At 40.0% G+C, this 19,351-nt stretch overlaps 1 protein-coding gene across 4 annotated transcripts in view; it reads left to right on the plus strand.

Annotated features, from left to right (window-relative positions):
- The window catches only part of SIM2 (SIM bHLH transcription factor 2), a 52,824-nt gene that overhangs the window by 29,995 nt on the left and 3,478 nt on the right, over positions 1–19,351 (plus strand). For 3 of the 4 annotated variants that reach the window (XM_082220498.1, XM_082220499.1, XM_082220500.1), the window contains exons 5-10: positions 5,499–5,584; positions 8,341–8,540; positions 13,668–13,774; positions 15,607–15,754; positions 17,380–17,548; positions 18,919–19,330. In XM_082220498.1, coding sequence (XP_082076624.1) covers positions 5,499–5,584; positions 8,341–8,540; positions 13,668–13,774; positions 15,607–15,754; positions 17,380–17,548; positions 18,919–19,330 — 1,122 coding nt within the window. Of the gene's footprint in view, positions 1–1,841; positions 2,477–5,498; positions 5,585–8,340; positions 8,541–13,667; positions 13,775–15,606; positions 15,755–17,379; positions 17,549–18,918; positions 19,331–19,351 lie in introns of those variants that run through there. The other variant, XM_082220501.1, reaches the window with a different exon arrangement.

Raw genomic sequence — 19,351 nt, forward strand, 5'->3', positions numbered from 1 at the left:
CAGTAGCAGGCCATGTATCTGGAAAATACTGGCTAGAGTTTTATTTGCAAATTTTCTTTTAAAAGTGCTTAATACAGTGGTATCTCTAGTTGTGGACTTAATCCATTTCGGGGTGCCGTTTGCATTCCGAAAAGTCTGCAACTAGAGCGCCTCTTCTGCGCATGTGCACGGTGCGATCGAGCTTGAAGCACACAGTCCGCTTCTGCACATGTGCGGGCGGAGAACCCGGAAGCAAACACTTTCAGGGTTGTTGCGTTCGTAAGCTGAAAGTCCATAACAAGAGTGGAACGCAACACGAGGTATGACTGTAATTCAAACAGAACAGATGTTTTTCCAGCCACCAATAATTAAGCTTTTGTGGCTAGAAATGGTTTGAGTAGTAGCAGCCTAGAGGATCAAACACTATTATTATCTGCAAGCCACTCCCAGGATGGCTCAATTTGCACTGGGGGGAATTAAAAAAAACATAGGTGTTGAGGTAGGGAGCAGTAAACTGACCATTTAAGTTAGCTGTAATATTTGTTTAGCAAACTTTGAGATGTTTGGAATGTGGCTCTCCTTCTTGGAGTGGGATCTCCTAAGGAAGACCTAAACCCCAGACGGCAAAGGGGAATATTGCTTGAAATTCTGGACTGGGTTTCTTGTTTTGCTTTCTGGTTGAATTCGCAAAGCTACTAATCTGAGCGCCTGGTAGGTGTATGTGTGTGTGTGTCGTTGCACATGAACTTACTGGTTTAGTTACAAAGCAGGCAGGGAGGTTTTCCATGACAAGGAGCATGCAGGGTGTGGAGGAAAACCTCCCTTCCTCATCCTTATCTCTCTGCGTTCCTTTAAGAGGTTTTCTCTGTGCTGTACTTCTAGTATTGGAGCTATTCAAGGAAAAGGATGGGTTTCCTTCCCATACATACTCCTTTTGTCATAACTCCCACTACCCCTCACTTGTCCTTTAGGGACGTGGGTAGTGCTGTGGTCTAAACCACTGAGCCTCTTGGGCTTGCTGATCGGAAGGTCAGTGGTTCGAATCCATGTGAGCTCTGGCACTCTCCATGGTGTCCCGTTGCGCCACAAGTGGTTTAGTCATGCTGGCAACATGACCCAGAAGGCTGTCTGCTGGCTCCCTTATCCTGAAAAGCGAGATGAGCGCCACACCCCATAGTCACCTTTGACTGGACTTAACCGTCCAGGGGTCCATTACCTTTTACCTTACTTGTCCTTTAACTTGAAGCAGCAGGTATATGTTCTTAGAAGACTCAGTGAGTTGACAGTTCTTCAATGGAAATTCAGTGATTTGACAATGATTATTTAAGGGCCAGCAGTAGCAGCTGGGTGAGAATACAGTGCAAAAAACAAAACAAAACAAAAAACAGTGGCAGGATCACTCAAGTGGATTTATTGCTAAACAATTGACAAAGATGCTGAGATCCTGATCCTGCAGAGGTTTAAAAGTCTCAAGGTTTCAACTGTGGCCATGTTTCCTAAGTGTGTTTTAGATTGGCTGCTCTTTCTCAGAATGTAGGCTATAGCATCAAGGGTCTTTAGCTACCAGTTAGATTGCTGCAGCTGCTGACTCGGAAAAAAATGTAGCAGACTATGAGACACCTTGCAGAAAAAGATTTTCTAGTTTGTTATTCTAAGGTCATCTTTTACTTAATGTGTTGAAGTAAAGGTATGGCTTACATATTCATGTTTTGTATGTAACATGTTAAGTCAGCTAGTTAGATAGATCTTCAGGATTTTATAGGTGTTAGGCCAATAGATTTGTGTGTTTTTTTAGTTTATGAACCTAGCTCTTGGGTGGCTCAGGAGTTACATAGCTTCATAGGTTTGGGAAACCTCTTGCTATCTATAGATTAGGGATGGATCAACACGTTTCTGGTGTGTGTTGGTTCACATATGATCATAAATCTGTTTCTGCAACTATCTGCAATTTTTTAAAAGCAAAAGTAATCACATTAATGTATTATTATTTTTATAAAAGACACATTTTGAACACATTTTATCCTAAAATACACATTTTTGTGTGCATTTTGGTACATTTTTTGAGCTGATACCTGTATTGCAAAATGGGAGAAGTATGAAAACAGAAGGATAACTGCGTTCTGATCCACGTATTAGTCTGGTAAGTGCAAATCTAGTCAGTTTGCTTAAAAATGAAGACCAAACAAAATCCTCAAGCAATTCAAGGATAGGTGGGTAGGTCATTTGTCTCTCTCGTAGTTTGTCTGCAGGGGATATCAACCTGCTAGCTGTATGGAGCTGCATTATCTCTACAATTCTATGACCTCTCACCAGGCAGCTTATTGCAATTGTCTAGCTAGCAAGGATGTGCTCTGTGTGGCACAGGTCCTTGAGGAAAGAAAAAATGAATGTAGTCAGCAGGAGGTAGCAGGTTGTGCATAGATGTAGGGAGCTCAAATATTTGCGCAAGGGCTAAGTATCCATGTGCCTCCAACATGTCCAGAAAAGAACATGGAAGGTGAGAATTAGTATCTTGCTCTAATTTCTAGCAGAACCAGTAAGGATATGGTTGGATCTTAGTACAGATGTCATAAAGTCAATTTTTAGTGAGTTTACATGTGTATTGTTCATATTTGTAAGCTGTTTGTTGTGAAGAACTATTGTTTTCCATGTAGGAATGTTACATGGAAGAAAGTGAAAGCATGTAAATGCCTTAATTTGGTGGAAGCAGCACAAAAATGTTGAATTCTTAATCCATAGGAAATAAATTTAGGCTGTGATTGTATGCTTACCTGGGAGTAAGTTCTACTGAACTTGGTGAAGTTACTTCTGAGTTGACATGCACAGGATCACACTGTTTCTCACTTTGTTGGAATGTGGAAGTCCTCATCAAGGGGGTTTGGGAAGTTACTAAGGGAAGTATAATTCTGCATTTAAATAAAGCATCTTAATTGCAAATAAAATTATATTATTAAAATCATTTTTTAACAATGGAGTATACTTTGGAGCCCTGTGCTCCAATGTGATATTCTGACCATATGTTTCAAACACCTAAATATTCAGAAATAATCCAAAGATAATGAAATGAACATCTCTCTGTGAGATAGTTGTCTTTGCTATATTAAATAAGGCAGTTTTCTGTCAACATTAAAAAATCTATGCTGGACCCAGACAATTGTGCCAGCTTCCTGCCAATTACCAATGTACCTTTTGGGGACAAGGTGTTCACGCAACTCCAGACACCCTTGAATGACACTGATTATCTAAATCCATTTTTGGTTAGGGTTTGCACAGAAACTTTGATCACCGTGGTGCCTCCTTTGTCAGGAGAGAGTAAGAAATTGCCATCCTGTTGATTTTCCTGTACCTCTCAGAGGTGTCCAGTACCATCCACTATGATATCTTGATGAACTGGTTGGCTGGTGGAAATTGGTGTATAATGTTGTGGGCTCCTGCTCCCTTGATGATCAACTATAAGGCTGCTTATTGGGAGTTATGCTATGGTGTTCTTCAGGTTTTATTCCACGTGTTGAACAGCATCTATATAAATCTACTGACTGGGGTGTTCTCAATATTTTGATAGCATAAAGCTCAATTTCTCTTGTTCGTTATAGTCAGGTGAAGTGGTAGAAGTTCTGTTTGTTGTCAGGTGATAGTGTACTCCACCTGAAAAATCAGGTTCCCAATATGGAGGTGTTAGCCTCAGAGACCCAAGTGACCTCTGTGGCATGAAGCACCTTTCATTCGCTAACTGTTGCACACCAACTGCTATCTTTCTCAACAACGAAGATAGCCTGACCACAGTTCTCCATGTATGCATTTAGAGTATTGTAACGTACTGTTTTATGTGGGACACCTTTTGAGGACTGTTCAGAAACTATGGTTACTGCATAATGTAACAGTGGGGCTGGTCATATTGGAGTTTTAAAATGGCTACACTACCTTCCAGTTAATTTAAACGTGCTGATTTTGACCTATTCTATTCTAATAGTGGGACACGGGTGGTGCTGTGGGTTAAACCACAGAGCCTAGGACTTGCCGATCAGAAGGTCGGCGGTTCAAATCCCCGCGACGGGGTGAGCTCCCGTTGCTTGGTCCCTGCTCCTGCCAACCTAGCAGTTTGAAAGCACATCAAAGTGCAAGTAGATAAATAGGTACCGCTCCGGCGGAAAGGTAAACGCTGTTTCCATGCGCTGCTCTGGTTCGCCAGAAGCTGCTTAGTAATGCTGGCCACATGACCCGGCCAATAAAGCGAGATGAGCGCCGCAACCCCAGAGTCGGCCACGACTGGACCTAATGGTCAGGGGTCCCTTTACCTTTATTCTAATAGTGAACTCATTCTCAAAGTGTGGATACTTTTGGACCAAAGCTCACAATTTGAAAGAGAATTGTTACAAAATAAGGATAAACCTTTGTACACAATATATAACTTTTTAATAGACTGGGAAATGAATGATGAACTAGTTAAAGCTTCAATGACACACTGGGCAATAGATAAAGAACACAATATAGATTTAAACCTCTGGGAGAAACTTTGGAAAAATAATCTGAAATTTACTGCATGTTATTCATTCAAAGAGAACTATTTGAAAATGATCCATAGATGGTCTTTAACTCCGAATAGGTTGGCTAAGATGTATAAAGTAGAATCAGATATGTGCTGGAAATGTAAGGAAACGGAAAGACTTTTTTCATGTGTGGTGGACATGTAAAAAAGTAAATTAGTACTGGGAAATGATTTATAATGAGTTGAAAAAAAATGTTTAAAATAACCTTCCCGAAAAGACTGGAGTCCTTCTTATTGGGAATAATTCATACAGAAATTCCCAGATGTCAGAAAAGTTTTTTTATGCATGCAACAACAGCGGCTCGAGTATTGTGAGCACCAAAATGGAAAGTGAGTGAGGTCCCAGGTAAAGAGGATTGGCTACATAAGATGCTAGAATATGCAGAACTTCAGGCTTAACACATAGAATAAGAGAACAAGAAGAACACATATTTAAAGAAGAGTGGAAAATATTTATTGAATATATGGAAAATAACTGCACGCAGCTGAAAACACTGGCAGCATTAAGATAAATTCATCAGTGTGATTAATGTTTGAACAATGTAAAAATAGAGAACAGATTTAATTGGGTATAGTAAAATATGCAGGAATGGAAGATAAGTAAAATGAACCATGGAAGGAGAAGAAAGGAAGTCATTGGATATTTAAAAGTATGTAAAATGTTTATTCTGAAATGTAAAAATTGATGCTTCTGAGAGAATGATGGCATTTCAGAGAACATGGTACAGAAACTGGCCTAAAAATGTTTAAAATAAATAAATTCATGGTTTTAAGGTTTTGAGGGATGCTTAAAATCATGAGGCCTGTGACAAATAATGGCTTAGCAAGCATTCTAATTATCACTTTCATATTCATGCTTCATGTTTGTAAGCATAACTAAAAAAATGCACTACAGGTTTAATATTAAAAACTATGTTAAAATGGCAAAAGGAATATTGTAAAGAGTCTTGAAACATTTGTATTTTGTTTTCAGAGTATGAAATAGAGAGATCTTTTTTTCTGCGAATGAAGTGTGTTTTGGCCAAACGGAATGCAGGACTAACATGTAGTGGTTACAAGGTAAAGTGCTTAGATTTTTGCCATCTTTGCAGGGCAACAGGTTTTAATTATAGAAGCTTGCCTTAAAGCAAACACATATTTTACAGTAATATACAGTAATATCTGTGACACTGATGCTAGGGCTGAGCCAAAATGGAAGGGAGTCTGTAATAATTCCCCCCCCCCCCATCATGAAACTTGCCTTCACTCTTTTTTGGTGGTATGTGTGGATTTGTGAAACATGGCAAAAATGTTTGACTATTCAAAATGCAATCAGGAAGACATCATTCTGATATAGCTTCATGACCATGAAGCCAAAGTTGACTGTCTCTCTGACATCCTCATGCTGTATGTGTCTGGGATTCCATTTTTTAAAAAGGCACTAAAGTGGCAGATCGGGAAAAGAAGCACCTAAGAACAGTATGCAAAAAAGATAAGCAATGAGTGCATGTGCAACACTCCACTCTTTTTAAAAACTTCACAGGTGAAGATTCAGTACAGCTCTGATTAATAGCATTTATTGGCATAGGCTCCCCAGTGATTGAACTTTGCTTCCAGGGAGGCTTGTATTGTACTAGTCTTACTACCTTTGAGGGGGCCAGTGAAACCCTTCCTTTATTGCAAAGGGCCTCTTAGCTGAGTTAGATCTAAAACTGGATATTTTGTCTTGCTTTGGGGGAGGGATCATAGCTCAGTGCTTTGTGTACAGAAGGTCACAGGTTCTCTCAATAGCATTTCCAGTTACAAGATTAGGTAGCAAGTGATGGGGAAGACCTCTGCCAGAGACCCATGGTAACTTCTGTCTGTCATAGTAGATGTTACTGGGCAAGATAGGCAAATGGTCTGGCCTGGTATCATACAGCTTGCTACGGTGTTTTGCTCTGTAAAGCTCTTTCTTATTGTGAACCACCCACAATGCTTCTCTATGGGGCAATATGGAAATTAAACAAAGAACTTATTTAGGCAGGTAAACTCCAGTGTATTTTGTACCTTCTCCTTTGACTAATTGGACTGTTGGGCAATCTCCGTTTCCCCCGCGCATCCACCATGCACGTTTCTCTCTCTCCCTCCCTCCCTCTCCCCATTCCCTTCCAGGTCCACAGCCTCTTGTGCAGACATGCAAATGCTTTGCAGTAAAGCTTATAGCCTAATACTGTGCATGTTTACTCAAAAGGAAGGCTTTGCTGAATTCATTGGGGCTTATTCCCAAGTAAACAATCATAGTGTTGCGTGTTTTCCTTTGCTACCTCATGCTATGTCCCGGGAGAAGCCAACCCCAAATCCAGTCTGCAACGGGTTTGGCTGTCATTTGTTTGCTGCATCAGCAGCCTCTATGAAAGCAGCTTCTGCCACAGCAAATAGCAAATGGCTTGTTTGCAAGGATAACTGAAAACTCTGAGGATCAGATGGATTGAAGGTGGAAATTGCACAGCAGTTCTTCCTCCTCTTCTCTCCTTGAGTGAATGTGAGGAGGCGAAGGTGGGAAGCCTCTGCATGTGCATGTTATTGAGACCACTAAACTCACTGAATGTACTTTTGAGTAAATATGCATAGGCTACACATTATAATGAATCATGACTGCATGTGGAGAAGCGAATGGAATTGCTTCTACCCCTATGAAGGTTCAGCATGCCATGTGAACGAGCCTATTCATATACTGATGGTATGGCTATAGGCTCTGTCTGCACAATCACAAACTCTGAAAAGGGCATTTCTCCAGTTGCATGTGCAGTGCTTCCACACTCACATCTTTTTGTGCTGAATTATGCCATGAGAGCCAACCATAAAATGACTAACATGGTGTGGGTGGCACAAAATGGCTGCTCTAGGGTGTGTGGCATAACTCGCCCACATTTAAAAGAGCAGAAAAAGACTCAGGACTGCCAAATGGTGTGTGCATGTCCCCCCTGTCGCATCAGTGTGGAAAAAGGCATCTACCCCAGCAACTGCCGCACTGCTCATAGAAAGAAGTTCTTTGCACCTCTCTTTGTTCAGAATAGGTGTGTGTCCATTCAAGTGAAATGTGGGCATGTTTAATAAAGTGTGGTCAGTGTAGGAGAGGCCAAACCAGTGCAAACAGGAGCTGAGCTGAAAGAGCAAACAGACTCTCATGCGTTGCAGATTTTTGAGCAGATTATTTACTAGGACCTGTGGACTCCATGTTGGCAACCCCAGGGGATGGGACACAATCCTACTGTCTTTCAGTTTCTGTCGGTCTTTCTGTCACCACTCATCTCTGCCTCCCTCCTTCCAAGCCAATAACTGTTTATGGCAAGACTTCGGTACAAACACCAAACAGTGTTCTGTGTGTGCATTTCAACATAGGTTGATCAAATGTATAATTTAAATTTGTGTGTATGCATGTTTAATTAGGTTTATGCAAAGGAAATCAAATTTTATCTGGATATTTCACATTGACCATTATGTTATAATAAGATAATGTATAATCAATATTCAGAGGGCCACAAAAATATTTTGATATTCTGAATGCATCTAGATGTTGAGTCAAGATCTTTGCAATTTAATGTCAGCTTAATTGTCATATAGTGTTGGCATGCAATACATGGTATATGTTGACTTCTGCTTTAAAATTACCAATTCACCTGTAAAAAGACTACTCAGGAAACACACACACACACACACAGAGAGAGAGAGAGAGAGAGAGAGAGAGAATGAATATATCCTAGAGATTTAGGTGAACAGTATTGTCAAGAGGCCATCTTAGTCATTCGTTTCCCCTGTCATAACTGTACCTTTTTTCTCCCATATTATACCAGGTGATCCACTGCAGTGGCTATTTGAAGATACGTCAGTACATGTTGGATATGTCTTTGTATGATACCTGTTACCAAATTGTGGGGCTGGTTGCTGTAGGTCAATCATTACCTCCGAGTGCAATCACTGAGATCAAACTCCATAGTAACATGTTTATGTTCAGAGCAAGCCTAGATCTAAAACTGATATTTCTAGATTCAAGGTAAGTAAAAATTTATTTTTAAAAAATGGCTGTTCCATTTTCCCATATGCTTGTGGCAACTTGCAAAAGATAGCTGAAAAATATAAAGCTGAAAAAAAACAGCAAGAGAACAATAGAATCCACACAAAACTGTAGCAACAATATTATCTTTGAATTGTTACAGCATTTGAAAATGAAGCTTTGTTGTATGTTATAGGTGTTACGCCTTTAACATGAACATAGGATAAAGTGACACTTTAAGGATCACTGTAGGACAAGCCACTGCTCATGGAGTAAATACTTTTATTTGGTAGCGTCTAGCGGTAATGGTTGAAATTGAGATAACCAAAATTACTGGAAGACTGAGGTTGTCTTTTGAAGACTGGACATTCTTTTAATTATGCAAAATGGAGAATAGAAGAAGTACTAAGTTACTCCATGACAAAGTTGACAAATGAGGCACAGCTCAAATAGAAAGCCGTTGGCAAAACTTCATACACACACCAGGACTCTGAAGTTCTTAATTTGTACTTTTATCACAAAACTATATTTGCTCCATCTTTTCTTCCTAAGGTCACAGTTTGCATAGCTTGCATACCATAATATGGGAATTCTGGGGGTTGGACTAGATGATCCTCTGGGTACCTTTCAATTCTACAGTTCTATGGTTCTATGAAAATAGCCATTTGTAAGATGTAATGTCAATATTGGCTTGAATCCTAACTAATCCTAACTAATACAAAATAGGCTTTTGCTGCTAAAATGCCGAATTTCCACAGAAATTAAAGAACAGGAGAGTCTTCTTTTGCTGTTCCTGCTGTGTACAACATACCTCACCCAGCCCTAAACCACTGCATGTTAAAAAGAAATAAAACTAATTCACACTAATGGTTTGTTTGTTTATGGACCATTTAATTATAAATATGGTCAAAGCAGTCTAAGCAACAACTTACTATAAATTCACAATAATAACATTTGCTGTTTTGTCAGCAGCCGTGTTGCTGTTTCTTGGTCATGTTTGTCTTTGTCTTTACTGAGATGTTTTGTTTTGTCTTGCTCCCAGTTTAGCAAAATTTAAAAATAATAGGGAAAGGGATATTGGACAGAAACAGTAGGTTGTGAAGTTGCCTTTGTAAATATTTCTCGAACTGAAATATTGCTCATGACATCTGTTGATATTTGATATAGGTATATTTGAAAATATCTCATAGTTGCTATGCAATGGTGTTTCGTATTTGACAGCATTTTATATTACTAATATATAGTTAAACTCTTGTATCTAGAGTGAAGTGAAAAGGGAATACTAGTTGTTAACCCAGTAGTTTTTTGGTCGACTCATGTACTGGGGCAAGACACTGAATTATGTCTGTGCTATGTGAGCTACAGATAATTTTTTGATCATAAATTGGAATGAAAGGATCTGTCATTTTTTTCTTCTTTAAGCTTCTCATTTTTTTCCAGTCTTCAGTTCTGCAGCAATTTGTGATTTATTTATTTTTAATCCTCATGAAAATTCTTTAGCATTTTAGTGCAAATTTAGTAGGCAAATTTATCCTCCTAAATATACAGTGGTGCCTCGCAAGACGAAAAGAATCTGAGATTCTCTTCGTCTAGCGGTTTTTTCATCTTGCGAAGCAAACCCATTGACGGATTAGCGCTATTAGCGGCTTATCTGCTGATCGGATCAGCTGATAAGCTGCTTAGCGGCTTAGAAAAAGGGGGGGGGAACCAGCAGGAACTCGCAAGACATTGTCATTTTGCGAAGCAAGCCCATAGGAAATTCGTTTTGCGAAGCACCTCCAAAACGGAAAACTCTTTTGTCTAGCAAGTTTTCCGTCTTGCGAGGCATTCGTCTTGCGGGGCACCACTGTATTTTTGTGTGCAGTTTTGACTAATGTACAGATTTTTAAAAGCAACTTTAACTAATATAATGTGTTTCTGTATGCTTTCACAGATAATTCATTCTTATACACATATCTTTCTAATATATGCATTTTTGTAAACATTGGTTGGAGAACTGCACAGCAAAATTCAGATGAGTGTGAATTTGATTAATTTGGCTTTAAAAGCTAACTGAATTCAATTTTTCCCCTATTGTTACTTATAAGTGACCTTTCTTTTGGTGTTCAGCTAAGCAGTACATTTTGACAGTTTAGTGGAGAAATACTTTAAAATTATCTACAAGTGGAGCAGTGCTGGAGGTTACAATGTAGAGAAGAACTGAAAAGTTAATAGGGTAGGGGTGTGGACATATGAGTATTTGTTTCTCTCAGTTTTCAAAAGGAGGCTAAAAGCACGCTACTAAATTTCTATATCCTACTTTCAAAACTTTCCAGATATTGAACCTGAGAGATAAATGAAAAATCTGTTGACTTCAAGACAAAATAACAAACCCATGACCTTAGTGGTAGAGGAAAATGAATACTCTCAGCAGTGCTTGATTTCATTTGCTGTATTAACTCATTTCCTCTTCTGTGTTCATTACAAACAGGAAATTAGTTCTATATAATGCCTTTGTAAAGAGTTATATTTTAGGCTTTTGAGTAGAATACCCTATTGCTTTCCCCCCGCCAAGGAAAGGATAAAAATCAATGTCACAAAGTTTATTAGCATTTTCTTGCTGTTATCTGTAATCAGACAGCACAGCCATTGATGATGAAGTCCAAAACATCTGCAGGGCACCAGTTAGGGGGAAGCCTTGCCCTAACCCTTGACAGGGTGCCCCACAAGACGAATGCCTCGCAAGACGGAAAACCCGCTAGACGAAAGGGTTTTCCGTTTTTGAGCTGCTTCGCAAGACGATTTTCCCTATGGGCTTGCTTTGCAAGACGAAAACGTCTTGCAAGTGTTCCGCTCCCCCCCCGCTTTCCCTCCTTTTTTCTAAGCCGCTAATCCTTTAATAGCCGCTAAGCCTTTAATAGCTGCTAAACCGCTAATAGTGCTAATCCGCCAAGCCGCTAATAGGGTTGCTTCGCAAGACGAAAAAACCGCTAGACGAAGAGACTCGCGGAACGGATTAATTTCGTCTTGCGAGGCACCACTGTAGTATCATTGTTCTAAGTAATAATAGCACCTTCTCTGATATCTATTGATAATCAAAGACTTGGGTGACAAACAAGATGGACAATGTGGATGGGTTTAGCATTCTGATGCCTAGATAAATCTGGATTACCGTACTTTTCTGTGTATAAGACTATGCATTTTTACTCAAAATTAGGGGTCGTTTTATACAAGGGTAGTGTGCATTGCGGGGATATCGGATTGGTTGCTGCTAGTTGGAGATTGTTATTGGTGGCTGCGGCAAGGGCTGGTGTTGATTGGCTGTCACTGTGGCAATTGGGCAGCCGGTGTGCTGCTTTTTTCGGCGTTGGGACAGAGGATTGGTTGATTTGGTGATGTGTGCGAACGGCATTGTTGGTCTGGTGGGTGAACGATTTTTTGGCACCCCCCCAAAAAAAAGCTCAACAACTCTGCCCCCCCTAAGCTCAACAATTCTGGGCAATCCTCCCCCCCCAAATCACCCCTTTTCTTAATTTTCAGCCCCCCATAATAGGGGGCGTGTTATACACAGAAAAGTACAGTATCTTTAAAGACCAGTTAAGACAAGATAGCTTTGCCCTATGGCTACATCATGAGATTCCTGCTGAGAGGACCTGTAGTAATAATAATAGCTTATCACATGAGTTATATTGCAGTGAAGGCTGTAACTGTGCAAATCTTGTGTCCAGACAGTGAAATGATCACACTTTCACATCGTACAGGTGCTGCAGAAGGCATATTTTATCCTTTTATCCTCAGTGGTAGGGCCTTAGTATTTTTTCTGTACCCAAGTTATTTGTGTTGCAGTATTCATTGTCCTGTTATTCTGTAATATCTAACTTAAATGTTCTTTTCATCCCTCTTAAGGGACACTGCTATCTGTTATTCCTTCTCCTAAGACAAGTATCTAATTTCTTTTATGCTCTCTTATATTTATAAACTGATTACAGGCCCTACAGATTAATCACTCCTGTTATATTCATTAATCTTGGCAAAAGGTAAATGTCACTTGTGGGTTTGCCAGCAGTAAAGAAAATGATCTTTGCTTACTCTTTTCTTGAGTAGCTCTCTAAGCACAGAAGGAAGCTCACAAGACAGTAATAAATTTGTTTGAAAAACCGACTACCACATTGTCGATACATACTATTGAGCACACTTAGAATGTATCCCCTGCCCTCCCTAATCAGGCAAACAGATAGCAATAAAGCATTTAGGCATGGCCAGACCACTGGTCCTGTTAGCTAGGGATGATGGGAGTTGTAGTCCCAAAACAGCTGGAGGGCCAAGTCATAAATTTAATGCATCCCAAAGAAATAACAACTGCCACATTTGGACCAGGAATGAGACTTAATAGTATCCAGCAGCTGCTCTAGTAGGAAGCTAGCTCTTATGTACCCTTTTAGTCTGTAATATTGTCCCAGAGTCCCCGTAGGAGGCCCCACAATTCATTTCATCTGTGCCATATATCTTATCCTGCAGTACTGCTATTTGTATCCTTTGGCAATTCTGAATGTGAGCAAATATTCATCCTCTGTCCCATTAACCAGTCAACACCATACCTACCCATTATCTTACAAATGGAACAGCCACCTAAGATGCTTCTGCTTAAAAGTGAGAATTGTTATTATAGCATTCCCCTATAATAGATTGGTGCTATGTAATGCTGGATATATTTCAGCATAATCCTTTATACTGAAATGCATATAGGTATTTTAAATATATTGTTGAGATTTTGTACTCTATGAAGCTAATAACGTTAAAAACAAATGTATACTGTAAGCCTGCAACTTATGTGGGGGTTACATTCCAGGGATTGCTTCTTAAGCCAAAATTGTGTATAGTCAAAACACATTGGGTTCAATAGCAGCTGGGATTGCCAGAGTCTTTTTTCTCAGATGTCTACCCCCTTTCTGCCCTTTTTGATTTTTAAAAACTGCTTTTTGCCAAGCACGTAAAACTGAATGCGCACAACTTAAATGTGCATAAATTGTGGGCTTACTGTAATTCTGAAGGTTTCGGGAAACTTGATTTCTGGAAAAGGAGAGCAATTGTTTTATTGCTGTAAAATATTTAAGGATGCTGCTTATTAGCTATATTTCTTTCTTTTAGAGTGACTGAATTAACTGGATATGAGCCACAGGACCTGATAGAGAAAACTCTCTACCACCATGTGCATGGATGTGATGTATTTCATTTACGATATGCTCACCATCTTTGTAAGTAATGGAAAACAATTAAAATAATTTTGTAATGATGTTGATGTGAGTTATTCACAGTATAAGTGCTGGGAAACTATGACTAGGCACAGCTTTCCTAGTAAAAAACTCACATGTAAAATGGTAATGTATTGTCTACACCTGGGTTTCATATTAATTCATTGGCGTAACTTTTTAATATGTGAAGCTGCTGGAAGAAATTTTGAAGGCAAAGTAAATTGATGAATCAGAGATAATTCATATCCATATTCTTCAAGTTAAGAAAATGTGAGCTAGTGCTGGAAGAAGACAAAGTGACTGACAGTTTGTTACAGCTGTTGCTCCAATACTAGTAGATTTCCTAAAGAACTTCATTAGCAACATGCCAAGCTATCAGGATGACTAGGGTAGGAATTATATTTGTGCACAATTCTCTGGATTTCATGTGTATTACAGATTAGGCAACTCCTTTTTAATCATAATGAATTTCTTTGGTATTCTGACAGTGCAGTAGTGACAGAATTCACGTGTTCAAAGGCTGCCTGGATAAATTTAATAAATAGCAACAACAAATAATTCACACTTTTTAGACAAGCCTGAGAACTTTTATTTTGAAGTTAAAGCAGCGTTTTGGAGCTCTGCATTGATTTCCCACCAAATATTGTCCTCTCACAACTGTTTACAGCACCTTTGGGAGCAAATGGCTGCTGTGGAAGGCAGTAACATTTATAATGGAAATTGGGTATGTTGTTTGGCTCAGAGTAATAAATGTAAAGAACCTTCAGGCACCGGCTATCTTAGCTGAACTAATCTATAGTAAGAGAATCCAAATTCTCTTCAGGGCATGCATATCGACTTAATAGAGATGTTTTAATTTTCTGAAAAAATACATGCATCAGGAAGCTTGGGAAGTGGTCTGTGAGGAAAGAACTCTAGGTTAAAGCTAGACAACTGTACTAGTTCCGTGTGAGCAGGACTTCTGCTTGTTCCCAAAACTGTGGTGCCCCATTTCTCTGCTCATGGAAGTGGTTGCAGGATCGCGAGCAACCACTATTTTTCAATAAGCTGCTAAAATATAAAGTTAAATAGCCTGGCTTGTTTGGAAGCCATTAACCATAGTTTCCTGCTTCAGTTGTAACAGGAAGCTATAGTTAACTGCAAATTTCCTGTCTTGCACAAAGAGAGGAGCAGAGTAGCGACATACAGGTGTATGAGGCTCATTCATACCTCAGCTTATTAAGCCAAGATATGATTGTCAGAAAGCAGCCACTGAGAAAGTATAGTCCAAAATGTTCTTTCTCCATATCACTTCATTCTTAAATCTACAGTCAATATGGGATGTTAAGAAAAGGATATACAAGAAGGCAGAAGGCAGAACACGTTTTGGTTTGAGATTTTGTATTACAGCTATAAGAGAATTGGATAAACTTTTAATTAGGCAAGAGTCCAGGAGTACAAGAAAGCACAAACGAAGGCTCAAATGAGTTTTTAGCCTGCAATCCTATACACGTTTAGTGGGACTTCTGAGCAGACGTATCTAGGATTGTGTTTTATTTATTGGATTTTGTATTAGATAAGACCTGCATTAAGAGAACATTCAGTCGCAATAACCGAAATATTGCCCTTGCTTGAAAGTTCAATTATAAAGGTAAAATGCGCTTTTTAAAAAACAAATAAACCAAAGTAGAATAGTATGGCCTGAAAATCAATGATGTAACAAACTTTCTTAAGCAGGTCTGGGTCAATGTCTGAATAGAAGGTCACCTGGGAGCCTTAAATATGCCACCTCAAGTTTCATGGAGGAAAGGCAGAGTATGAGTATAATTAAATTCCTTTCATGTTATGTTTTATAGTGTTGGTGAAAGGACAAGTCACAACCAAGTACTATCGGTTGCTGTCAAAGAACAGTGGCTGGGTTTGGGTCCAGAGCTATGCCACGATTGTACACAACAGCCGCTCATCACGACCTCACTGCATAGTGAGTGTTAATTATGTCCTAACGTAAGTCCATATTTCCTACCATTGTATACCACATTCATTTTATTCAGTGTCTCATGTTGATAACTTTATCTGATTCTTCCATCCTGATTTCTACTTTGTTACTTTAAAATGTTGATCACCGATATATATATTTTTGTTGTGCTTTATAATACTCTATCAGGTTTTAGTAAGGTAGACATCATTTCCTGGGGGGGGGGGAGTATTTTGGTATGGCCAACTCACTTCTGGGCTTCAATCTCACAGCTGAAGACTGTGTTCTAGACAACCAATCTAAAACTAAAAGAATGACTACATTTCAAATAACATAAAATGACATTATTGAAAACCTTTCTTGAAGTCCGTCTACCAGGGCCACGGATGTTTTGCTGCCTGACACAAGGTAGAAGAGGGCACATCCCTTTCCATGTACAGAGGTTGCCTGAACTAGAAGTTAAATCTTATTTCAACACTGGCAATTGTACAGCATCTTTCGCTGCACATCAAGGGAGCAGTCTACCTTAGGAGGCACAATGCAGGCTGCATTGCACACACATAATTCTATTCTGCATCAGAGAGGCACAGCTGGGGTAGGGATCAGGGGGCGATGCTGCTACTGCCCCCCTGCACTCCAGCATCTGCCACCTGAGATGTCTACTTTGCTCTGCCTAATGGTAGGGCTGGTCCTGCTCTAATCCTACACTGTGACATATTAATGAACTAAAATGGCATTGGGATAAATGCAGCTCTTTTAGAGAAAATGCAGGTGCAGATCAGCTGATGACAAAAAAAAACCCAACTCCAGAAAACTAATTAAACAAAAAACAACCTAAGGAGATAACCATTCTTATGACACGGAAGCAGACTATTACTTTAGGATGGAGAAGGGCAGCCGTTTTTCAAATATATTATTAACTATTTATGGGTTCCAGCTGCACAACTATGAACAAATGACAGGTTGAGAGTGTATATCAAATAACTGCTTACATACACAGTATTATAGAGGCAGTTGAATGAAAGCTTTGAAAGTATGAGAGGTGGCCCAGTTACTCCTCTCTGGCAGTGTCTGGAGTTCAAGTGTCCTGAATTGAACTCCTAACCTAGCTTCACCACTACCAACCCCTTCCTATCATTTCTTAGTGCATTAAAGATTCAGTTTTAATAGTCCAGTGACTGTGGCATGTCCGGTATTATTTTTTGAAGCTTTCTTTATGCCAGGGTTGGAGAACCTTTTTTCAGTGTGAGGGAAACATACACTCAGGGTTACCTTTACAGGGGTTATGTGCCAGCAGGGGGCAAGGCTGGAGGCAAAAGTAGATAGAGCAATGGGTGTGATTTTTACCTTGTGTGCACCTGGAATGCAGCCTGCTGTACACGTGTGTATACACGCAGAGTTTCCATCTGGGCATCTGAGAGATACTATCATAGTTCAAGGAACAGTATAGCCAGGCAAGAGCACTCAAGGAGCGTTGGGTGATGCATGGCTTGCAGAGTCCCAAGGGCCAGCTAGAGAGGCCCAAAGGATCACATTGGCACCTTAGGCCTGAGGTTCTCCCCCCACCCCAATTTAAATGCTTGGGGGCACCTAAGTGAGGAGAAAGACGCAAATGGTCCATTCCTCTATTGCAATGCTGTTGTTGTTTTTTCAGAGATATAGAATATAAGGAACTCCCATTATCATTGGACCAGGTCACCATTTCTAAATCACAGTTTCCATGCAGAAACTCAGCGTCTACCTCACAAGAAACAAGAAAAGCAACAAAACCTAGAAGTAATAAAATGAAGACAAAACTCAGAACAACGCCATATCCACAACAGGTAGTAGTTTTTCCCTCTATCAACGTTTCATGCTAAAAGTGTGTGGCAACCTATCTGCAACAGTAGCTGTGAATAGTCACTGGAATTTCCTGCAATTCAAAATATCATAAATTCTGTTCCTTTTAATAGCCTGATCCTACAAATTGCTGCTTGGGGTACTGAGTACTGCAAGTTTAGAGGATCAAGAATATGAACTGTTGCAGCAATACAGCATCACTTGTGGTTGAATTATTTCAACCAATTCAGGGAACTACAGTGGTGCAACAGCTAGTTGTACAGCAGCATTCACCCTTTTGACAGATGCAACAGTTTGCTTGGAAAGCCACCAAGATCGTACAAAATGGCCAGAAAGGAGATAATACATGACCAGGTCCAGAAAGGTGCTCAGGGTGAGTGCTAACAATAGATACAAGAACAAGACTAAGGTAGAGTGCAGGGACGAAGAATAAAATAAGGTTGAACTGTCCATCCAAAGATCTGCCAGCTTCAGGACTGGTGTAGTTTCCTCCCTAGTTTGGGAGTATATAATTTGGATACTGCATTTCGGAGAGACTTGCAGTCTTCTTTTCCTGATTGGATTTGGAGCAGAAGCCATCTTTGCCTTGAGGACCACCATACCAGCAATGTGCAAAGTCTTGCTTTTAGGGAATGTTTAAAATGACTGACAGAAGAGCATTCCCAGCAGTGCTGTGCAAAGCCTTTGTGCCAGTCATTAGGAAACTTCCCTTGGAGCAAGGCTGCTCACATTGCTGGTTAGCTGACCCTCATGTCAAAGCTAGCTCTCACCTCTTTCTGAGCAATTTTCTAAGTGTAAGATGGAAAAAAGGGGCAGGCAAATGTTTGAGTGGATAAACTTGTAGGCACTTGGAAAAAAGTAAATAAGAAATTGGACAGCCTGATTTGAAATACGGAGGTAGGGGTGACCTTGAGCTTTCAATCCAAAGCAACATAAGTGTGTCAGATCAAGAACAAGCCAATGGGAAGCAGATGTTCCCACCTCAGTGCAGGGGGGCACGACATCAGGTCCCCCAGACCTCTTTGTGGCCCTCAGAAATCTTGCCAGCTAAACGGAATATGTGAAATCATTTTAAACATGTGCAGAATGCCTCCCTCCCTCACCACTGAAGCTATAGCTTGTCCATCACACATAGGATTAAGGAGCAGAGCTTCCAGAAAAATGCCAGAAAGGCTTGCGCTCCAGTTCCTCTCTTTAGAAATTAAGTGCTGCCAACTTCTCTTAGTTTATATGAACTGGTGTGACTGCAGTTCAAGGTGGTACTTGGCTGCAGTGCACTCTGTTAGTCTGTTATACTGACAGATTTCAGAGTCAGCTATTAAACACTTTTCTTTCTTTTTATTTGCTTTTTCAGCAATACAGCTCCTTCCAGACAGACAAACTGGAATGTGGCCAGGTTGGAAGCTGGAGATCCAACTCCACAGCAAATTCTGCCACCATCCAAGAACAAGCCTTCCATTCAGAAAACAGCGAACTTTTATACACCCCATCGTACAGCTTACCTTTCTCTTACCATTATGGACACTTCCCTGTAGACCCTCATGTATTCAGTAGCAAAAAACAAATGCTGCCTTCTAAATTTGGGCAATCTCAAGGAACACCTTGCGAAGTAGCTCGATTTTTCTTAAGTACTTTGCAGACAAGTGGAGAGTGCCAGTGGCACTATGCCAATTCTCTTGTTCCAGGAGGCAGTCAGTCACCATCGAAAAGTCCTTCTGATCAGTCAGCAAGCAGTGTACGCCATAATCTCTTACAGAGTTATGAAGGTGTGTATTAAATGAACAAAT

This window comes from Podarcis vaucheri, assembly GCF_965113315.1.
Source record: "Podarcis vaucheri genome assembly, chromosome: 4".
Classification (NCBI taxonomy): domain Eukaryota; kingdom Metazoa; phylum Chordata; class Lepidosauria; order Squamata; family Lacertidae; genus Podarcis; species Podarcis vaucheri.